The sequence below is a fragment of the Macrobrachium rosenbergii genome, chromosome 11 (assembly GCF_040412425.1).
Source record: "Macrobrachium rosenbergii isolate ZJJX-2024 chromosome 11, ASM4041242v1, whole genome shotgun sequence".
Lineage (NCBI taxonomy): Eukaryota > Metazoa > Arthropoda > Malacostraca > Decapoda > Palaemonidae > Macrobrachium > Macrobrachium rosenbergii.
Window position 1 is genome coordinate 1,543,359 of NC_089751.1, and position 20,333 is coordinate 1,563,691.

At 38.3% G+C, this 20,333-nt stretch overlaps 1 protein-coding gene across 2 annotated transcripts in view; it reads left to right on the plus strand.

The window, feature by feature from the left end:
• Positions 1–20,333, plus strand: part of Fnta (farnesyl transferase alpha) — a 185,806-nt gene that overhangs the window by 77,151 nt on the left and 88,322 nt on the right. For both annotated transcript variants that reach the window (XM_067111045.1, XM_067111044.1), the window contains exon 3: positions 1,963–2,058. In XM_067111045.1, the coding sequence (XP_066967146.1) occupies positions 1,963–2,058 (96 nt within the window). The remainder of the gene's footprint in view (positions 1–1,962; positions 2,059–20,333) is intronic.

A 20,333-nucleotide genomic window follows, 5' to 3' on the forward strand; every position in this document is an offset into this window, starting at 1 on the left:
ATCTCTTCCCCCCTCTTCCTTTGATCCAGGTCTTGTGGTCCATTTTTACCAGCCAAGAGAGGCACAATTGTGTCTGTGTTTGAAGTTTTGTGGACAGCATTTTGTTTCTTTAGCAATTTTTGGATGTGGTGAACTGATTCAAGAGCCTGAGATTATGCATTAGACTTTGCTAATGCCATCGAAACTATACCCTTTAGTGAATTGCGGTGAACACTGTTAACTGTGTTTGAAGGAGTTTTGTGGACTCCTTCCTCATTAGGCCCTAAGGGTTTTTGTTTCTTTAGCAAGGCATTTTTGGATGTGATGGTGAACTGGCTCATGTCACTAGCAACCTCAAGTTCACATGTGCTCCTGGCTGGTTCCTTCAGTCTCCCTCCTTAGCAGACAGTCATTGGTTTCAGCTCATCCTTTTGGGAAGTAATAGACAACAAGCTATCCATTTCTATAGCTGCAGGGACAGGGAAAGAGACAGAGAAGACTGAAATAGTACTTTTCTCCACCATTCCCAGGCCACTAAAGGGAAGTCTCTTCCTCTTACCATAATGCACTTTGGGCAATTCTACATGTTTCTCCAGGATTCATAAGTCTGATTAGCTCATCGAGCCCGCGTGTGTTTGTGTGTGTGTGTGTGTGGGTGCAGGTTGGGCCACTTTGCTCAAGTGTGGGAACACTTAGTGTAGATGCCTTGGTAAAGAAAGTTATTTTGGAAGGTTATGGCATTCCTGTCAGAGGCCGCCAAACAAACGTCTCGTAGGCCCACCTTAATGAATCTACTTTAGCAACCCCAAGTTCAATTCCTCTGGTCAAAGTTCCTTCAGTCTCCCTCCTTAGCAGTCATTGGTTTCAGCTCATCCTTTTGGGAAGTAATAGACAACAAGCTATCATTTCTACCAGGTCTTAACCTTTCAGTCATACAGAGCAACCTAGAGAAGAGACAAGTATTGGTCAGGAAGTCTTTTTCTTCATTAGAGAAAGCAGCATTAGAGGAAGTACCAGCTACTTTGCTGACTTTTTTACACAGGCTGTTCCTAGTGCCAGGCAATAGGAGGTCAGAGGACAGTCCTCTACATACACAGGCTCAATTTCATTGGTGCTCTGCTCATTCATATGACTGAGAACATGACATTTCTAGGTGGAGATTCACCTTGCCAGTGACTGTCTTCCCACTAAATGAGTGAGTATCCTACATGAAAAAGCCATGGTTTGTATTTCCACAACAGGAAATATAATTCTAAAAGTAATTTTTATTTGTTCCAGGTATATAAACCAGAGCCTTTTATCATAATCCCACTTCAACCACGCTTATGCGGGTGAGTAAGTGACTCCTCCACTCATCCACAGCAGTAAACCACCTGCTAGTTACAAGCTTCAATAACCATTTCCTGCTTGAGCTGAGGAACACTCCGACATAAAAGACTGGTTTGTATACCTTGAAAAATACAAAACTCCTCGAAGATTTTATATTTTTATTAAATTTATTTTATTCTGCTGTGGTGCTTCTTACTAATGTGGATTTTATGGTTGTTATTTCATAGGTAGCTGAGGTTAGGCTAGGATTTAGGGCTAGCCTGGCATTGGATAGGATATTTGCAGTGCAGTACTGTATTTGTTATTTGTATTGAAGAAATCCACAACTTGGATCTACTAGTGTGAATAAGAGGATTACTGGAAATTTGGAACCTGAGAATTATTTGTAATATTTTTTTTAGATATCATAGAGATAGTAATTAATTTTTAAAGAATTCTACCCTCATCCCTGCCAGTTGACAGGCAAAAACACACTAGCTGTGGAGGTTTGTATCCCTTCACATTGTTTTTCACTGTATTGAGCCACTGACCTTCAGTTTTTATATAATTTTAAATCTAGTTTGACCAGTTGATGCCATAAAAAAGGCATTTGTAAAGCAGTGGTCTGGATCTGTGAAACATGAATGTTTCTTAAAATACTTTTGTTTATTTCAGGCGAAAAATTCTAAAACACCTCGGTAGCAACCTTAAGAATGAGTTAACATTTTGCAGAGAAATGATTGAAATGAATCCAAAAAATTATCAAGTGTGGTAAGTACATAGCTGTTAATAAGAACTATTGTTAGTATTGTACAAACCTATTGATCATAAAATAGCCTTTAACTCTGTGGGCACATCTAGGTGCACAGAGCATAGCTTTTCAAAGAATGGTTCCAGCATGCATGCTTAGCCAGTTGCCAAAACCTTGCAGAAACACTACTGATATTCATTCTTCTGTGGACTTGTTTAGTAATTGGTAACTGCAGGGGGTTATCAGTGTTTTCACTGCATTTATTTTCATGCCACTGGCAGAATTTCATTTTTAGTGCATTTAAAATCCATTCTTATCTTGTGTGTTGTGTAATATTTAGTAAGTTGTTTCAGTGGGTTACATTTCAACTGGCAACTGATGCATTGCCAAGTTGTGACTATTATTAGACTACAGGTTTTTAACTTTTTGCTGTTTTTCCTACTCCTGTATACAGGCAGTCTCCGGTTTACGATGGGGGTTCCGTTCTGACGATGTGTCGTAAGCCGAAAATCATCGTAAACCGGAAAAATTGTCGAAAATCGTAAGAAAACCTTACTTTTAATCCTTTGAGTATCCTTTGGAAGTCTTTCATGAAAAACCTCCAAAATTTTACCATTCTACTGTTTTGGAGAGAGAGAGAGAGAGAGAGAGAGAGAGAGAGAGAGAGAGAGAGAGAGAGAGAGAGAGAGAGAGAGACTTGGAATTTCACAGAACTACATTGCTCTCCCAGTTTTACTTTAAGTGTCATCCTACATCAAGTATAGCTTAAATTATTATCCTGTTACTACTGTATTAATCTTTGAAATTATATTATTAGAGAGAGAGAGAGATTTAGAGAGATAGAGAAAGAGAGAGAGAGAGAGAGAGAGAGAGAGAGAATTACCACTACGACTTACATTCAGCCATTCTTTTGCTGGCACGAGAGAGAGAGAGAGAGAGAGTTCTCTTTAATCTCTCAAGGAATGTTAATCCATTTCTCTCTACTGCGACTGACAACAAAAAATTGTTTTTTTCTTAGTCTTCCAAAGATGTAGGCTACTACTACTTTTACTAAGCACTTTTAAAGCATCTGAACACACACACACACACACGCAGTGTGCATAGGTAAAGAGACTCAAATTAGCAGTATCTTTTCCTGCAAGAGTGAAGGGCTGAACTTAGTATCGATTTATAATATATCTATCCATAGAAACTGATCTGCCCTTAGTCTGCTTTGAAAATGCATAAATGTTGTAATTTCAGTATAGTGTATTATTATTATTTAATCTTATTAATATTGGAAAATTAGCACTTATTATTAGGTAAGTCATTTATATATCATACAAACGTAGTTAGTCATCTCCCACAAATTTGTTAGATAAATCTTACACAGTCATTCTCTCTCTCACGTCAGAGAGAGAGAGAAAAAAAAATACTACACACCTTCTTTATAGTGTATGCAAAGCCCGTGAGGTACAAGCTTTGTGATTGGTTAAAATCCCACCCTTCCTGCCAATAGCATGTCGTCAAGGAGGGTGGGAAGGGGAAGAGGGGGTTGTTACAAGTTGTTATTGGCTACTGTCAGTCCTGCCAGCCAATAGCGTATCGTCATGGAGAGAAGGGGTTGCTACGAGCTCTGTTATTGGCTACTTCTAATCCCCCAAGCCGGTATCGTCGTAAGCCTACATCAAAGTAATAAAAAAAAATTGTCACACAAGTGATGATGGGATTTTAGTATATTTTTATGTTTATATACAGTAATCGATATTTTTTTGAAGGATATATGCAATACAGAGAGAGATATGGGCGGTTGGCCTTACTTAAATCTCAGAAGTGAAATTATTTGTGAATTATTCGAGAACAGAGAGAGAGAGGGAGGTTGAATGAAGTGATTACACTGGTAAGCAGTTTTATGATTTCACGGGATTTTAATTTAACTTTTATCTATACTTTGCTGTGGTTACTTAACCCTTAAACACCTACTGGACGTATCGTACGTCGACTAAAATTGTCTGTTGGGTGCCAAGTGGACGTACCGTACGTCGACTACAAAACATTTCAACCTTCGGTCAAATTTGGCTCGACCGAAATGGTCGAAAAACGCAATTGTAAGCTAAAACTCTTACATTCTAGTAATATTCAATCATGTACCTTCATTTTGTAACAAACTGGAAGTCTCTAGCACAATATTTCGATTTATGGTGAATTTTTGAAAAAAACTTTTTTCTTACGTCCGCACGGTAACTCGGCCGAAAATTTCAGAAATTCTTTCGTCATTTTGTCTTAATTTTTGCACTGTTCTATATTAGCCATTACATAAAGTTTTATATATGAAAATGTGTGCAATTTCATGTAAAATACAGCAAAATACAACCCATGGTTGTAGCTTTTATCAGTTTGGAAATATTTTCATATAAATCACGATAACTGCCAAAATTTCAACCTTTGGTCAACTTTAACTCGACCGAAATGGTAAAAAAACGCAATTGTAAGCTAAAACTCTTACATTCTAGTAATATTCAATCATTTACCTTCATTTTGCAACCAATTGGAAGTCTCTAGCACAATATGTCGATTTATGGTGAATTTTTGAAAAAAACTTTTTCCTTACGTCCGCGCCAGAAATTCTCTCGTCACGTTGTCGTAATGTTTGCGCCATTTTATATTAGTCGTTACATAAAGTTTTATATATGGAAATGTGCACAATTTCATGTAGAATACAACAGAAAATATTTCATGGTTGTAGCTTTTATCAGTTTTGAAATATTTCCATATAAATCACGATAACTGCCAAAATTTCAACCTTCGGTCAACTTTAACTCGACCGAAATGGTAAAAAAACGCAATTATAAGCTAAAACTCTTACATTCTAGTAATATTCGATCATGTACCTTCATTTTGCAACAAACTGGAAGTCTCTAGCACAATATTTCGATTTATGGTGAATTTCTGAAAAAAAAAACTTTTTCCTTACATCTGCGCGCGGTAACTCTGCCGAACATCTCAGAAATTCTTTTGTCACGTTGTCGTAATGTTTTTACATTAGTCGTTAGATAAACTTTTATATATGAAAATGTGTGCAATTTCATGTAGAATACAACTGAAAATAGCTCATGGTTGTAGCTTTTATCAGTTTTGAAATATTTTCACATAAATCACGATAATTGCCAAAATTTCAACCTTCGGTCAACTTTAACTTGACCGAAATGGTAAAAAAACGCAATTGTAAGCTAAAATGCTTACATTCTAGTAATATTCAATCGTTTACCTTCATTTTACAATAAATTGGAAGTCTCTAGCATAATATTTCAATTTATGGTGAATTTTTGAAAAAAACATTTTCCTTACGCCTGCGCGGTAACTGCCGAACATCTCAGAAATTCTTTCGTCACGTTGTCGTAATATTTGCACAGTTTTATATTAGTCGTTACATAAAGTTTTATATATGAAAATGTGTGCAATTTCATGTACAATACAACAGAAAATAACTCATGGTTGTAACTTTTATCAGTTTTGAAATATTTTCATATAAATCATGATAAATAGAAAAAATTCGACTTTCGGTCAACTTTAACGCGACCCGAAATGGTCGAAAACTGCAATTGTAAGCTAAAACACTTACAGTCTAGTAATATTCAATCAATTAGCTTCATTTTTCAACAAACGGGAAGTCTCTAGCACAATATTTCGATTTATGGTGAATTTTTGAAAAAAACATTTTTTTACGTCTGAGCGTTACTGATTCATGCATCATTTTGTGATAATATTTTCTCTGTGTTGCTTTGATCGTTTTACAATTTGTTATATACCAAAATCATCGCAGTTTAGTGTACAATACAAAGAAAAACAAAATAATCCGTTAGCTTTAACCGTTTTGCTCACAGCGCGATTTGTATAAAATTATATATGAAAATATTTTTTGCGCTGTCATATATTTCAATATTTATATATGATAATGATATTATTTTCCATTTCTGATGGTTGCATACTAAACTTCAGGCAATGACAAAAAAAAATGAGCCAAAAATGAACTCTTAATCTTAAAAACTAAGCGTGCTGTGATTTTTAAAAAAAAACTTTTTTTTCGCTTCGGCGCTAACTCACCGAACGCCGCCGGCATACGGGAGACGTTTTTGTAAATAGAGGCTCGGCGTTTAAGGGTTAATATTTTAAAATTAGTAAATAATTTTTTCATCATAAAATGTATTTAGTCATGAAAATAAAATAAAAATCAGTAATTAGTGAATATCGCTCTATGAAAAAATCTGCGAATATAAATTTTCTTCCGTCGTATGCATTGGACACTGAGTCACCCCAAATATTACCATCGAGAATCATAATAAAACTTTAATTTTAATCCTTTGGGTGTCTTGAGAACAACGAATCCTGCATTTATACTGAGTTTTTCATAATAAAAACCCCTCCAAATATTGACCATTCTGCTGTTTTGGATGCATATTTCTTCCAATCGTTATCGGACTGCCGTCGTCCGAAATACCATCGAAAATCGTAAGAAAACCTTACTTTTAATCCTTTGGGTGTCTTGAAAATAACGAATCCTGCATTTATATTGAGTTTCTCATAATAAAAACCGTCCAAATATTGACCATTCTGCTGTTTTGGATGCATATTTCTTCTGATTGTCATCTGAAATATCGTTGAAAATCGTAAAAAACCTTATTTTTAATCCTTTGGGTGCCTTGACAACAATTTATCCTGCATTTACATTGAGTTTTTCAACAGAAAACCCTCCAAAATTGACCATTCTGCCATTCTGGAGCCATATTTCTTCCATCGAACAGGCGTTGTCAGCGTCATAAACCTGGAACATGCGTTGTAACCCAGGAAATAATTTTTTTATGAATATATTTGAAAAGCGTTGTAAACTCGGAATGTCGTAAGCCGAGCCCATTGTAAACCGGAGACTGTCTGTATAATGTAACTTCTGCCATCATAGTTTTCTGTGTTTATTACCTCTGTTGTCATAGTTTTCTGAGTTCATTTCATTGTTTTGATTTCCTGGTGAGTTTTTCTGAAATTGGGGTTGTTCATATACGGTACAAACCCAACAGTCTTTACGTAGGGGAAATCTCCCGAAGCGCTAGCTGGATCCAGTTAAAAATGGAACAAGGTATGGTGGCACCTGGATGATAGCCAGTGGGGAGAGAGTAGGCAGAGTGCGACGTGATGTACCTGTCATCTCTTAATCTTCCTCGCAAGATGTGCGCTGCCCTATATCGCATAGAAGCTGGCTTATTATGCACTTCCTGCTCTGCCTATGCCTTTGCGTTCTGGTTTTTTCTTTATTTTTCTTGTTGTGTGATTCTGTTATATTTATGTTTATCTCTCTGTATTTACATTAGAGATGCAAATGCTTGATTCATCTAAGAAGGCTTTGTCTCAGAAAATGCCCTGGGGTAGGTAACAGTCTTTGCTTTCGTTATTTAGCCTCTCTCGATACTGATCCTCATACGATGTGTAGCAGATGCAGATCTAATGATTGCAATGTTAGTAACCCCTGTTCTGAGTGTTGTGATTGGTCTCCAGAGCAATGGAAGTGTTTTGGTAAGATGAAGAAATACAAGATGAAGTCGGCTGTTCCGTCATGGGAAGGCTTCTTGCCTCCAGTGGCGTCTGATGCCACCATTCCTTCTTGTTCCTTCTCTCCCTCACCAGATTTGCCTCCTGTTGCATCTTCTTCTCAGGGAGATGTTACTCCTCACTCATCTATTGCTTCGTCTTTAGATAAATCAAGAAGGGGTTTGGGAGATCTTATGCTCAATTTAGCTGCTTCTGTTCTTTCCACCACCCCCCCCCTGCTAGGAGGGAGGCAGGTCCCCCTTGTACAGGCAGTCCCCAGTTAACAGTGGGGGTTCCATTTCCGGCTGAGCGCTGCTAATCAAAAATCGCCGATAACCAAAAATTGGTGATAGTAGCGCTAAGTAAACCGCTTAACAGCACTGTTAACCAGTTATTGGCACCGATAACCAGTTATCGGCTCTGATAAACCGCTTACCGACGCCGGTAAACTGCTTACCAATGCCGATAAGCCACATACTGGCACCAAAAATCGCTTACCGGGGCTGAAAATCTAGTTGACGACAATGCTAGCCAAGTGCCATGACACCGAAATGCTGTTAATTGATGCCGCTGGTAAGCATGGATGCTGAGAAACTGACTGAGTGCTGGTTGTCTTTAGACCTATCAGGGGAGCCCCACATTGGGGGTCTTCTGTCCCACCTCTTGTTGTCCCATCTCCCAGCATCTTCCACCATGTCAGTGTCTAGAGCTGTGATGTCTGTGATGTCTGCTTGCATGTCTACAGCCGCGACATCCTCGGCCTACACTGTTCCTTCATCAGCCATGCCTCTTCCATTGCTTTCCACCCATGGTCCTCATATGTCTGCTCCTTCTGACTCCTTTCAAGCCTTGCTGGAGAGACTTGAAGGTCCTCTTCTGAAGAAGCTCAGCTGCTCCGATTTTAAGAAATCAAAGAAGAGATGTCGTAGATCTCCTTCTCCCTCGCCGTCATCTTCTTCTCATGCAGTGTCGTCATCTTCTGTTTGTTCCATTCTACAGAGGCGTTGGAGGAAGAAGGACTTTGTTGCCCCTCCTCACAAGGAGATCTGCAGTCTCGCTATCTCTCCTTTGTCTGGAAACAAGACCAACCATCCATTTACTTCAGTTGTGTCTCAGTTGGCTAATTTCGGCCATATCGAGGCTACAGACATCCGTGAGTCTCTCCAGGGTCATGGTCGTACATCGTTTGCCTTAGCTGCTGATGATCATCGCCCAGTTCCTGATTCTTGTGTGGCAACACACTCATCAAGAGAAGTCCCCTCCATGGGCTATAGATCTGTGGATCAGGCTTCTCCTCAGGGAGTTATGGTCATTTTGTCTTCTGCTCGTCCTGCTCAAGAAACGAGCGTTAAGACCATGGCCGTTAAGTAGGATAACAAGGTTCCCGCTAAGAAGTTGACATCACACTTTAGGGAATGTTCTTGTGATCGGGACCGTTCCTCTCTTAAGACAACTCTTAAGACAAGAAGCCCTTCATCTTGCTCGCCCAGCCATGACTACTTTCTACGTAACACATGGTCTCGCTTGCTCTTCTGTGACTATTCTCCACGTAACGAGGGTCCCTTATGGTCGCGGACTCAACCATGGGTGTCATCTAATAGTCCATGCTCTCGTTCTTGCGGATGGGACTTGACCAAGACAGGGTCCCTGCTCCTTCTGTCAGACTGTATACAGGTATTCCCCTACTTACGATGGGGTTAGGTTCCAAAAACCCATCGTTTGTTGAAAAATCGTAACTCAAATATGGCTGCCTCACTAGGGTAATCAGTACCATCCATACATATATGGTAGCCTAGCCTACACACAGTATACTTTATACATATGTGGTATTGTAATTATTAGTGTCAGCTAATTCTGCAGGTTCAGTGCAGATTGACATGATAAGTCAGTATAAAGAGAAATTGAATAACAAACAAGGCCTAGCCTGCACTTTCTATATCATATACGGTAGCCTAGCCTACATTATACTGTATTCTATTTTCCATAACCATACAAACATCAAAATAACGAATGTGCATCTTTTCCATGGATCTTTTAAAGATTTATGCTTTACTACACTGTATCCAATTGTAAATATTCTTATATTGCTTTTGCTTTATAAATTCCGATCATAGTGATCAAATGTTTTGGTTTGGGAATCGATCATGCGGTCTTTATTTCGCCGCATTTAATCGGTTCAGAGGGCATTTCTTGCTTCTAGTTAGCGTAAATGAATCTCTAGATACTTTATTTATAAGGGACATATATATTTTTCGTTACACAAAGTGTTTTTAAGTCAAAATAAATCTTAAATATGTCTCGTTGTGAAATTAATTTAGCCATTTTTTCATTAATAGATGGCGTTGGCAGCTGCCCGTTTGTTTTGTGTAAAAAAAAAAATCAAGATTCCGTTCCGCTATTTTCTCTTGATTTCATCATCATACTACGAGCTTTTCGTATTTATCTTTTATCGGCGTGAAAACAGCAGTAATATGTGTTCTGTCATGCCCAGTAGTTTTGATTGAAATACTTTCCAATTTTATTTGCTGTCGAGTTTCATCCACGTTGCCAATGCACGATAATTAATTTATAGTCATAAGCAGCTTGAACATTCTTTTCTCAGCTTCAACTACAACTTGCAGCTTAAATTTACTGTAGCAGTATATTTCCTTGCCGGTCTTTTCTCCAAAGTGGATAAGGGTAGTGTAAAACATATCAGACTTAATGTCATTTTTAACATAACTACGATAATTGTTTAACCGTCACGATGGTTGAAATACAAGCAAAACAGTTGTTATCCGATTCTGTTATTAGCAAAACAACAGAGTCTCGTTTGGTTGTTTATGGCTGTATGCATTTTTGCAAGAGTATAAGGTTACTAACAATACTTTTATCATTCTCTTACTTTTTAACTAGAAGATGGAATAAAGAGATGGAGAAAAAGAAGTTGGTCTATTGTAAGTTGGTCTCTCTTGTTGCCTGATTCTCCAACTGTAGTGTGCGTTGTTGCCTGTGCCTGCTCGAAATTTTAAAATATTTTCTAAGTATTGTCGTAATTAATTGCTAACTCCATCATTCGAATTATCGTAAGACAATTATCGCCACTGTGCACTACCTGTATTTACAAACGCACAAAAATTGCAAACGAACACTGACCTATTTTAACTTCCAACACAACGAGAGCAAGTGAGGTCAGCTCATTGAATTAATGTACCTATTCCAGCCTCTCGGGCCAACGTATTGTACACCGTACGCTGCCTGATTGTACGTTGTTGCCTGCGCCAGTCGCCCACGAAATTTAAAAATACGTATTTTCAAAATATTGTCGTATCGATATTAATTGCTAACCCCATCGTAAAAGCGAATTATCGTAAGTCGAATTATCGTAACTCGAGCACTACCTGTATCCCCAAGAAAGTATTGGGCCCTGATCGTTCCTGTGTTCCAGCAATCAACAAGGATGACAGGTCGGATCGAGGGTCTTGTGCCCTGGAAGCATAAGGCCCTCTCTCTCAATGCAGAACCCCAAGAACTGTTGACAACATATGCAGAAGTTGTAGAACTCATTCCTGGATACGACGAAACTCCCTGAAGAGACTGCGGCTACCAGTTCAAATGTTCCTTCAGGTCTCTAGGGCCTTGTGGATCCCAAGTGAGAGATGAAAACATCGTTGGGCTTGCCATGTTTCAATTGTGCTGACAGTGTCCTCAACCAAGTCAGTTCTCTCGTCTCCGGACAGGACAATTCTGTACGGTCTGGCAGGTCATTTAAGACACTCCCCTCCTCCTCTTCTACAACATAGACATTTCTATCCAACCCCTAATGTCGCGTTACAATCAAGATAGGTAGATCCAGACTTGGTTTATCTAGGACCGGGTCTTTCTTTAGATCAGTTCAAGGCAGAGGGCACCTCCTTTACACATCAAGAGTTGGCCTCAGTGGAGTTGACAGTGACTGTGGCATTCCAGGCAGTGTCGTGCCTCGATCTATGATCGAAAACAGTTGGCAAGATTTCTTTGGCTACCTTGGCTACCAACACTGAAGAGAATGCCACCTTCCTTAGACTACAGCAGTCTGGTGGTAAGACCATCTCGTATCTGGCTCACCTAACAGCAAATATGTGGGCCAATTGGTTATTGAAAGAGGAGACACTGCCCATTCTAAGACCTCCAGATTTGTTGGCCCTGATTATACCTTGGCAGGGATGAACAGAATCATTCTAGGATCTTTATCACTTTTTCCTAAGGAACAGAGTGAGGCAGCAGTCGACAGATGTAGAGCGGAAAACAATGACTCTGATCCACCAAGCTGTGAATAAGTCTACTGACCCTTCATGTGGCAATGTAGCCAGACTTACTGTAGACCTCAAGCTGCCGTTTATTCTCCACCTAAGAGATCCCAAACCACAACTGGGCCTCGTAGAGGTCACCAGCATTCTCCTGCCCCTGCCAAGAAAACAATTTAGCAGCATCCCTTTCAGCCTGGTTCTACCAAACCTGGGAGAGGAGGCGGAGGCAGGGCTAAAGGAGGAAAACACTAGAGTGGGAGCCCCTCCCTACTCGCTGCCATTGGTGGGGGCCTGCCTGGTGAGCCATTGGGCAACTTGGCAGCAGCATGAGCGGAGACCTGGGTAGTGGATGTGCTGCTGGTGGGATAACTACTCCTCTTCGAGTTTCCTCCTCCTCTCTCCAGTTGTCCCTTCCATCTAAGAACTTACATTCAGGGCTCACCAAAGGATCTGGCTCTGCGGAAAGAAGTGGAGAAAATGATGGAAAAAGTACCCCTGGAGGTCGTGAAGGATCGATCCCCAGGTTTCTACAGCTGTGTCTTTCTGGTGGCAAAAGCTTTGGGGGACTGGAGACCGGTCATAGACTTGTCTTCCTGAAAATTTTCATTAGGAAGACTCAGTTCGAGATGGAAATGCCATGCACAGTTCTAGCAGCCTTCAGGAAGCCTGACTTCATGCTGATGATAGACCTGAAGGATGTGCACTTCCAGATCCCAATCCACCAATCATCTCATAAGTTGCTTTGCTTTGTTCTGGGAGAGACAGCATATCAATTCAAGTTGCTTTGCTTCAGTGGCTCTACTGCCCCACATGTGTTCACAAGAGTGTTCACCCTAGTTTCAATCTGGGATCATTCACATGGGATAACAATCTTGTGATACCTCGATGACTGGCTGGTCTTGGCGAGTTCTTGGGTAAAGTTGATCCAAGACAGAGACCGCTACTCCAGTTTTGTCACAGCCTAGGAATACAGTAATTATAAATCTGGAGAAGTCAAATCTTACACCCATCCAAAAAACTCTACCTGGGCATGCTAATAGACACGGCAGTTGGGAGGGTGTTTACATCAGAGCCACAAATTGACAAGTTCAAGATCATCGTACAGTCCCACCTCTCCAGACAAAAACAACCGGCATGTCAGTGGCAGATCATTCTAGGTCACCTGTTGTCCCTGGAGAGGCTCATTCCTCACAGATGTCTCCACTTTCAATCTATTCAGTGAAGGTTGAAAGAGTTTTGGTTCCCATCAAAGGATTCTCCCTTCTTCAGAGTTTCTCTTTCAAAGGAAGTGAGACAGGACTTAGCATGGTGGCTGGATGACAGGAACCTGACCATAGGAGTGCCCCTTCACACTTCCCCTCGGAGTTCCTTCTGTTCTTAGACTCCTCAAACAAGGATTGGGGAGCACACTTGGAAGACCCCCTGACTTCAGGTGTGTATGAGTGAGGTCAACGTGACAGGGAACTTGACATCAAAGTCCAGGAGCTAAAGGCAGCTTTCTTAGCCTTTCAGGAGCTCCTGGAGAGGATGACAGGGCACTCCACGGTTCTAATGTCCGACAATATCATGGTAGTGGCACATGTCAACAAACAGGGGACTAGTCTCTCTTCATCTTCATGAATTGACAGTACAACTGCACCATTGGGCTGAGTTGTCAGGGTCAAGTGTTGGGGACAGAGTGGTCATTACACCTGGAGGTAGTGGACAGGTTGTTCCATCTGTGGGGAAGGCCAGTGATAGACCTTTCCACGACCAGATACAACAGGAAGTTGGAGGTGTTTTGTTTGGTCATTCCGGATCCTTGCTCTGCAGGGCCCTTGGGACAGTCTGGATACCTACTCCTTTCCTCCCTTTTGTCTGATTTGTCAGGTAATCAACAGAGTAATGATCTCTCAGAACCTTAGAATGACCCTGGTGGCTCCGTTGTGGCCACACACCGAGTGGTTTCCCGATCTTCTGGCTCTGCTGACTGAGGCACCGAGAGAGATTCCCCCCGGCACAACCCCCTTTACCAATGGCATATCAAGAGGTTTCACCAGTTAGTGGGTGCCCTATCTCTTCACAGTTGGAAACTATCTAGTATCTCCTGCAAGCGAGAGGCTTTTCTCGCAGAGCAGCTACAGAGATGTCGGGCTATCTCAGGAAATGGGCTGTCTACTGTGATATGTGCCGTCAATGGGGTTTCTCTCTGGTCGAAACTAATATTCAGCAAGTAGTTGACTTCCTCGTTCTCCTTTGTAGGGAGAATTTACTTTTTGTGTCAGCCATTAAGTGTTACAGGCTGCTCTAGGGCTAGTTCTACGTTTGAAAGGAGTAGATTTTTCCTCCTCATGGGAAATCTCCATGCTCCTCAAGAGTTTCGAGCAGTCTTGTCCCCTGAGAGAGCTAAAACCTACTAACTGGGATTTGACACTGGTCCTTAGCAGCCTCACTTGTTCACCATATGAACCCTTACGAGGTTCATCAGACAGAAATTAGACTCAAGATGGTCTGCATGCTGGCTTTAGCGTCATCAAAGAGAGTAGGAGAACTCCATGGCCTCTCTTTTTGCGTTAAACACTCGAGGGGTTGGGGGTCGGTAGCATTTGAATTCGTCGCAGAATACATAGCTAAGACTCAAAATCCCTCTGTGCCCGACAGAATCATTAAACTTTAACCATTCCTGCAAGAGTATACTGTCCAATTCTTTCTTGATAGTAACTCCAGGTACATTTTGTATAATATTAGTAGCTGCATATTCGATGACGACAAAACTTATGTAAACCAGTATACTTACATATGTGTACATGTTGATGTACATGTGCATCGCCCTCACACGCCACCTGCCCAAAGACAACATCAGCATTCTTTGGGAACAACATAAACCACTGACTGCATTTGTGCTGCAAGCAAGTACCTTTGACCTGCAATAATCAATGAAGCATCAAACACCAATCATATGCCTCTGTAGTTTACCATCCATGTGAAAGTTCCGTATGACATCATTTGCAGTGAAGCATTCTTCATTGGTTATAAGTGAAAAGCAAAAAGGCCTATTGAACATACCTATGTGTTCAATGAATGCACGATTTGGAAGCCATTGACTTTACAGCAGCATAAATCTCACTGCTCATAAAAACACAATGACTGCCTTATAATTCAATATCATAAGATTTACTGAGATATATGACACAGGAATTGAAAGAAACTGAAAAAATCGCAACCAAAAACATTGACTTCATAAATTTCACGAAACAGCTCCATAATTTCAGTGTATATGCTACTTTGCATTTAAATCAATCGTAGTAAAAATGTAAATGTTAATCACACCATATGCCTTATCAACAAAAAAAAATTAACTTTTATGTCATGTAATATTAATCTACGAATCTCATTACTGGAAAAATACCCATCTAAAACATATAAAAGAACTTTCACTTGGGATAGCAACCAAATAACTGTTATCATCACTGTTGTAATTCATATTATACCTGATACTTTAATGTATTAACCCTTAAGGGATGACATAATTTATCAATGTGCAGCACCCCAGACCTGGGAAACTTTGAGGTCGGCAAAATAAAAAAAAAATCACATCAATGGAAAGAGAATGACACGTACATTCACACTGTATAAATAAGAAAATTCTAAAGAAGTTTTTTTTTTTTTTTTTTTTTACGTTAGTTTAACCAGACCACTGAGTTCTAAAGAAGTTGAAAATGACTATTTACAACCCCTTGTGGGGCCTCATTTACAAGACAATCATAAATTTTACCAACTTATGTATGTTTTTTCTAATAAATAAGTTTTTTGGATTTTGTAAAATTATTATTACTGCTCACACAATATCAAAACAGATAAGAAATAAAAGCAGTAACAAATTTTTTGCATATTTGTTGTAAAATATTCACGTAAGTTTACGAGAAGGAAGATTCGGTAACTTTTTTTTTACTTTTACATGTTTTTTCTAATATTTCTTTGCAATTTTCTTTAAAATTACATTTCCAATCAACATACTAGCGTAAAAGACAAAAACAAAAAACAACAGCAACCTCTTCGTATATTTACAAGCAAATTTACACAAAGACTCATGTGAGAGAGAGAGATGCAGTACCTTCCCCCTTGAAGTCACAAGCATTACTGATACTGGCCTAACTCTCACGTCTGTATAAAAGTTGCCATTAGTGAATTTATAGCATATAGAAGTATTTGCACCTTTGTTTCGAATCATTATTACCATAACAGTGGTGCGTAATTCTGCTTCACACTCAAGCTCAATCCATCCACCTCCCCAAACCTGTTTTACTTCACACTGAGGCTCAATCCGTCCACTAAGAAGGGTTAATGTTACTATTACCATCACAGTAATACCCCGAACTTGCGCGAATTCACAGACACACGAACTTTTCATTGGAACCTAACTAATTATCATACATGAGTATTTCACAGACATGCGAACATTTGCGAATACTGAGAAACCCTGCAAAAGTGTTTGTTTAATTTTTTATGTAACTTATAAGTTTTCAAGCTTTAATGTGTAAATTCAATAACATTAAATAATAAAAGTAATAATCTCTCTCTCTTTTACTTAGCTGAGAAAATTTTTATGGTACATGTATATGTTTATTTGTTTTGTATGATAAATAAATTTTTTACCTAATAATAACTACTAATTTTCAAATATTAATAAGATTAAATAATAATAATAATAATAATAATAATAATAATAATAATAATAATAATAATAATATAACTGTAACTACAAAATTCATGTGTGGTACTATTTTAAACAAACAAATATTTTTCTGTCATCTTCTGTAAGAAGCTCGAAGGCAAAAGCTGTCAGACATGTCACTTTAACATGACAAGAAGGGGTAGTATTGCTGATTAGTGTCAAAGGTTTCTCTCTCTCTCTCTCTCTCTCTCTCTCTCTCTCTCTCTCTCTCTCTCTCTCTCTCTCTCTCTCTCTCTCTCTCTCCCTAATTCATAAAAATTTTACTCTCTTTAAGTAAGGACAACTGTTATCTCTCTCTCTCTCTCTCTCTCTCTCTCTCTCTCTCTCTCTCTCTCTCTCTCTCTCTCTCTCATAGTTAGCGCAACCCACGTATTACTGTTTCTCTGTATGTCTTTAACTGTACAGCAGATAATTTTAAATTGATCTAATTTTACCTGTACCGCCTACAAACTGTAAATGTGCTGTTCTAAAACATAGAGACATAGAGCATTTCAGAACAAAGAGAAAGAGACAGAATAAAGAAGTTTTTAAAAACGAAGTCGAGAAGACTTCTAAAAATAGATCGGTGGAATGGGGGGAGAAACAGTACACTAATCTTCACACTCTCCTATACTCTTACATTAACCATTTATTTCCTTTTTTAAGGGTAATTTATTAAGCTAACTTTTAAATGAAATTACAGTAACTTTAATTTCACTTAAAAGTTAGTTTAATACTGAATTTCCATCTTTTGATATCTAACGTAAGAATAACCTCTCTCTCTCTCTCTCTCTCTCTCTCTCTCTCTCTCTCTCTCTCTCTGTAATAATTCATTAAAATCCAACTTGATATTTCACGTAAGGACAATCTCTCTCTCTCTCTCATTCATAGTTAGCGCTCACACATTTTTACAACTTATTATTTCTCTGTACGTCTTTACCTGTACAGTAGATAGTTTAAATTGAGCTAACTTTTAAATGAAATTACAATAACTTTAATTTCATTTAAAAGTTAGTTTAATATTAAATTTCCATCTCTTGATATCTAACATAAGAATAACCTCTCTCTCTCTCTCTCTCTCTCTCTCTCTCTCTCTCCTTAATAATTCATAAATAATTTAACTTGATATTTCAAGTAAGGACAATATCTCTCTCTCTCTCTCTCTCTCTCTCTCTCTCTCTCTCTCTCTCTCTCTCTCTCAGTCTCTCGTAATAATTAATAAATAATTTCAGTTTCTTAAGTAAATAATAAATAATCTCTCTCTTCTCTCTCTCTCAATCTCTCTCTCTAACTCTCTCTCTCTCTCTCTCTCTCTCTCTCTCTCTCTCTCTCGTTCATAGTTAGCGCTCACACATTTTTACAACTTACTGTTTTTCTGTACATCTTTACCTGTACAGTAGATAGTTTAAATTGATCTGATTTTACCTGTACCGTCTAAGACAGTGGTCTTCAAACTTTTAAGACCATGGCCCACTTCAGGCATTTCCAAATATTCATGGCCTACTGCCCTTCAGATTTAGCATATAAATTATGTTCATAATAAAACATTACCAGGTACTTGAGGAACTTTATTACATTTTCTTAACATGTTCAAACAGAATTTTCATAAATGCATTATATGGTAAATGTATCTAAGGAATTTTCATGAAAGTTAAATTTAATAATCCAGAAATCAATAACTGAACTTTGATTATTGCAAATAAAATTCATATACTGACCTTACTCTTGAAACATGGCCAAAAGATAAACATAAAACGCAACTTCTCTGCTGTTCATGGTAACCACTGACTCAGGTAAGGCAGCTAATGAGATGGATGTACTTGTTTCAGCTTATCAAATCGGGGGAGAATTTTGGACAAGGCACATCGCATGTCATCCTCCACCTCTAAGCGGTTTCTTGCTTTTGTTTTGATTTGAAGTAAGGGAGAAAAGCCTGATTCACATAAGTGAGTGGAGGAGAAATGTAGAAGTGTTTTTAGCGCATGCTTACCAATTCTAGGGTATGATGCACTTACTTGAGCCCAGAATTCCTGTACAGAGAGCTCTTTTGCAAACACTTTATACCAGAATCAAATTTCATTTCCAAGTATTCATCTTGGTCAGGGTCTGGCACAGAATCTGGCTCAATATTAAATGGATCTGCTATAAATGACAGATCTATGGACTCAAGATCAGGGAAGTATCTGGAAAATTCTTGACCCAAATTTTGAAGGTGGTTGATTATTTCATTTTGGAGACAAGGATCTAGTTCTTTTTCACCTTCAACAACTTCACAAAAATTCTCAAACATTGCAAAAATTACGGCATTAATTTTCCTAACCCAGTTCTGGATCTTAGCAGTGAAAGCACGCAATGAGTCAGCAAAATGAATTACAGTTTTGTCTTTACACTGAAGTTTCAGATTTTTATTTCTTTTGTTTTTATTTTATTCTCTTATTTTTTATATAGTTAATTTATTTTTATTATAATCTAGTTAAATGTACGTGGCCCACCTGAAAACCCACAGTTTGAAGATCACTGGTCTAAGAAGTGTAAATGCGCTAGTGTGGCAAATACTTTCTAAAACATAGAGACATAATAACTAAGAGTTGTATTAGTCCAAATAAAAAACACTGTTTGTTCATGAAAAAGCATTTCAGAACAAAGAGAAAGAGACGTAGAATAAAACATCAGACGAACTAAAGTTGTAGTCGTCAAAATAAAAACACTTTGTTCATGAAAAAGCATTTCAGAACAAAGAGAAAGAGACGTAGAATAAAACATAGAGACGTAATAACTAAGAGTTGTAGTCGTCAAAATAAAAAACACTTTGTTCATGAAAAAGCATTTCAGAACAAAGAGAAAATGACGTAGAATAAAGAAGTTATTAAAAAGAGGTTGAGAAGACTTCTAAAAATAGATCGGTTGGAAGGGGAGAGAGACAGCAATTCTCTTCCAACTCAAATAGACCATTTATTTCTTTTTTTGATGGTAATGTATTAAGCTAACTTTTAAATGAAATTACAGTAACTTTAGTTTTATTAAAAGTTAACTTAATAATTTGGGAGCATGATTTGGGTCATCTTTAGTGTTTAAACTTTTGAAATAAGCATTTACAGTATTAGCATTTTTAGAGGCCATGCCAAACTTACGCGAAAATTCACCTTGTGCAAGGGGCTCTGGAACCTAACCTTGCATAAGTTCGGGTATGACTGTATATATATATATATATATATATATATATATATATATATATATATATATATATATATATATATATATATATATCAGTATATTTATATTACAGTAAACCCCCGTATTTGCAGGGGATGCGTACCCCACCCCCCTGCGAATAGCTAAAATCCGCGTATACTTAAAACCCCTCTAAAAACACTTAGAACTGCCTATTTTGATAGTTTGAACACAAGAAAAACCCTCTAAAAATGCTTATACCTGAGTATTTTAATAGTTTAGTCATGAAAATGATATGAAAATACAGTAATTAGTGAATATTTCTCAGTGAAAAATATGCAAATAGGTGAATTTTCTACAAATAATGTGTATATATGTTCCAAAGAGAAATCCACAAGTAGGTGAGTCCATGAATCGTGAGACTGCGAATACAGGGGTTTACTGTATAGGGATTCTGTAAATAAAATAAAAGTTTCATTACCATTACCTTTATCTTAAATACTGCTGTAATAGCCTATTTGACTTTTGCAAAAGGAAACTGAGTGTAACACCTGGGCTATCCTAGGCGTATGGTTCACGCATACACCTTTTTATCTCTTGTGTG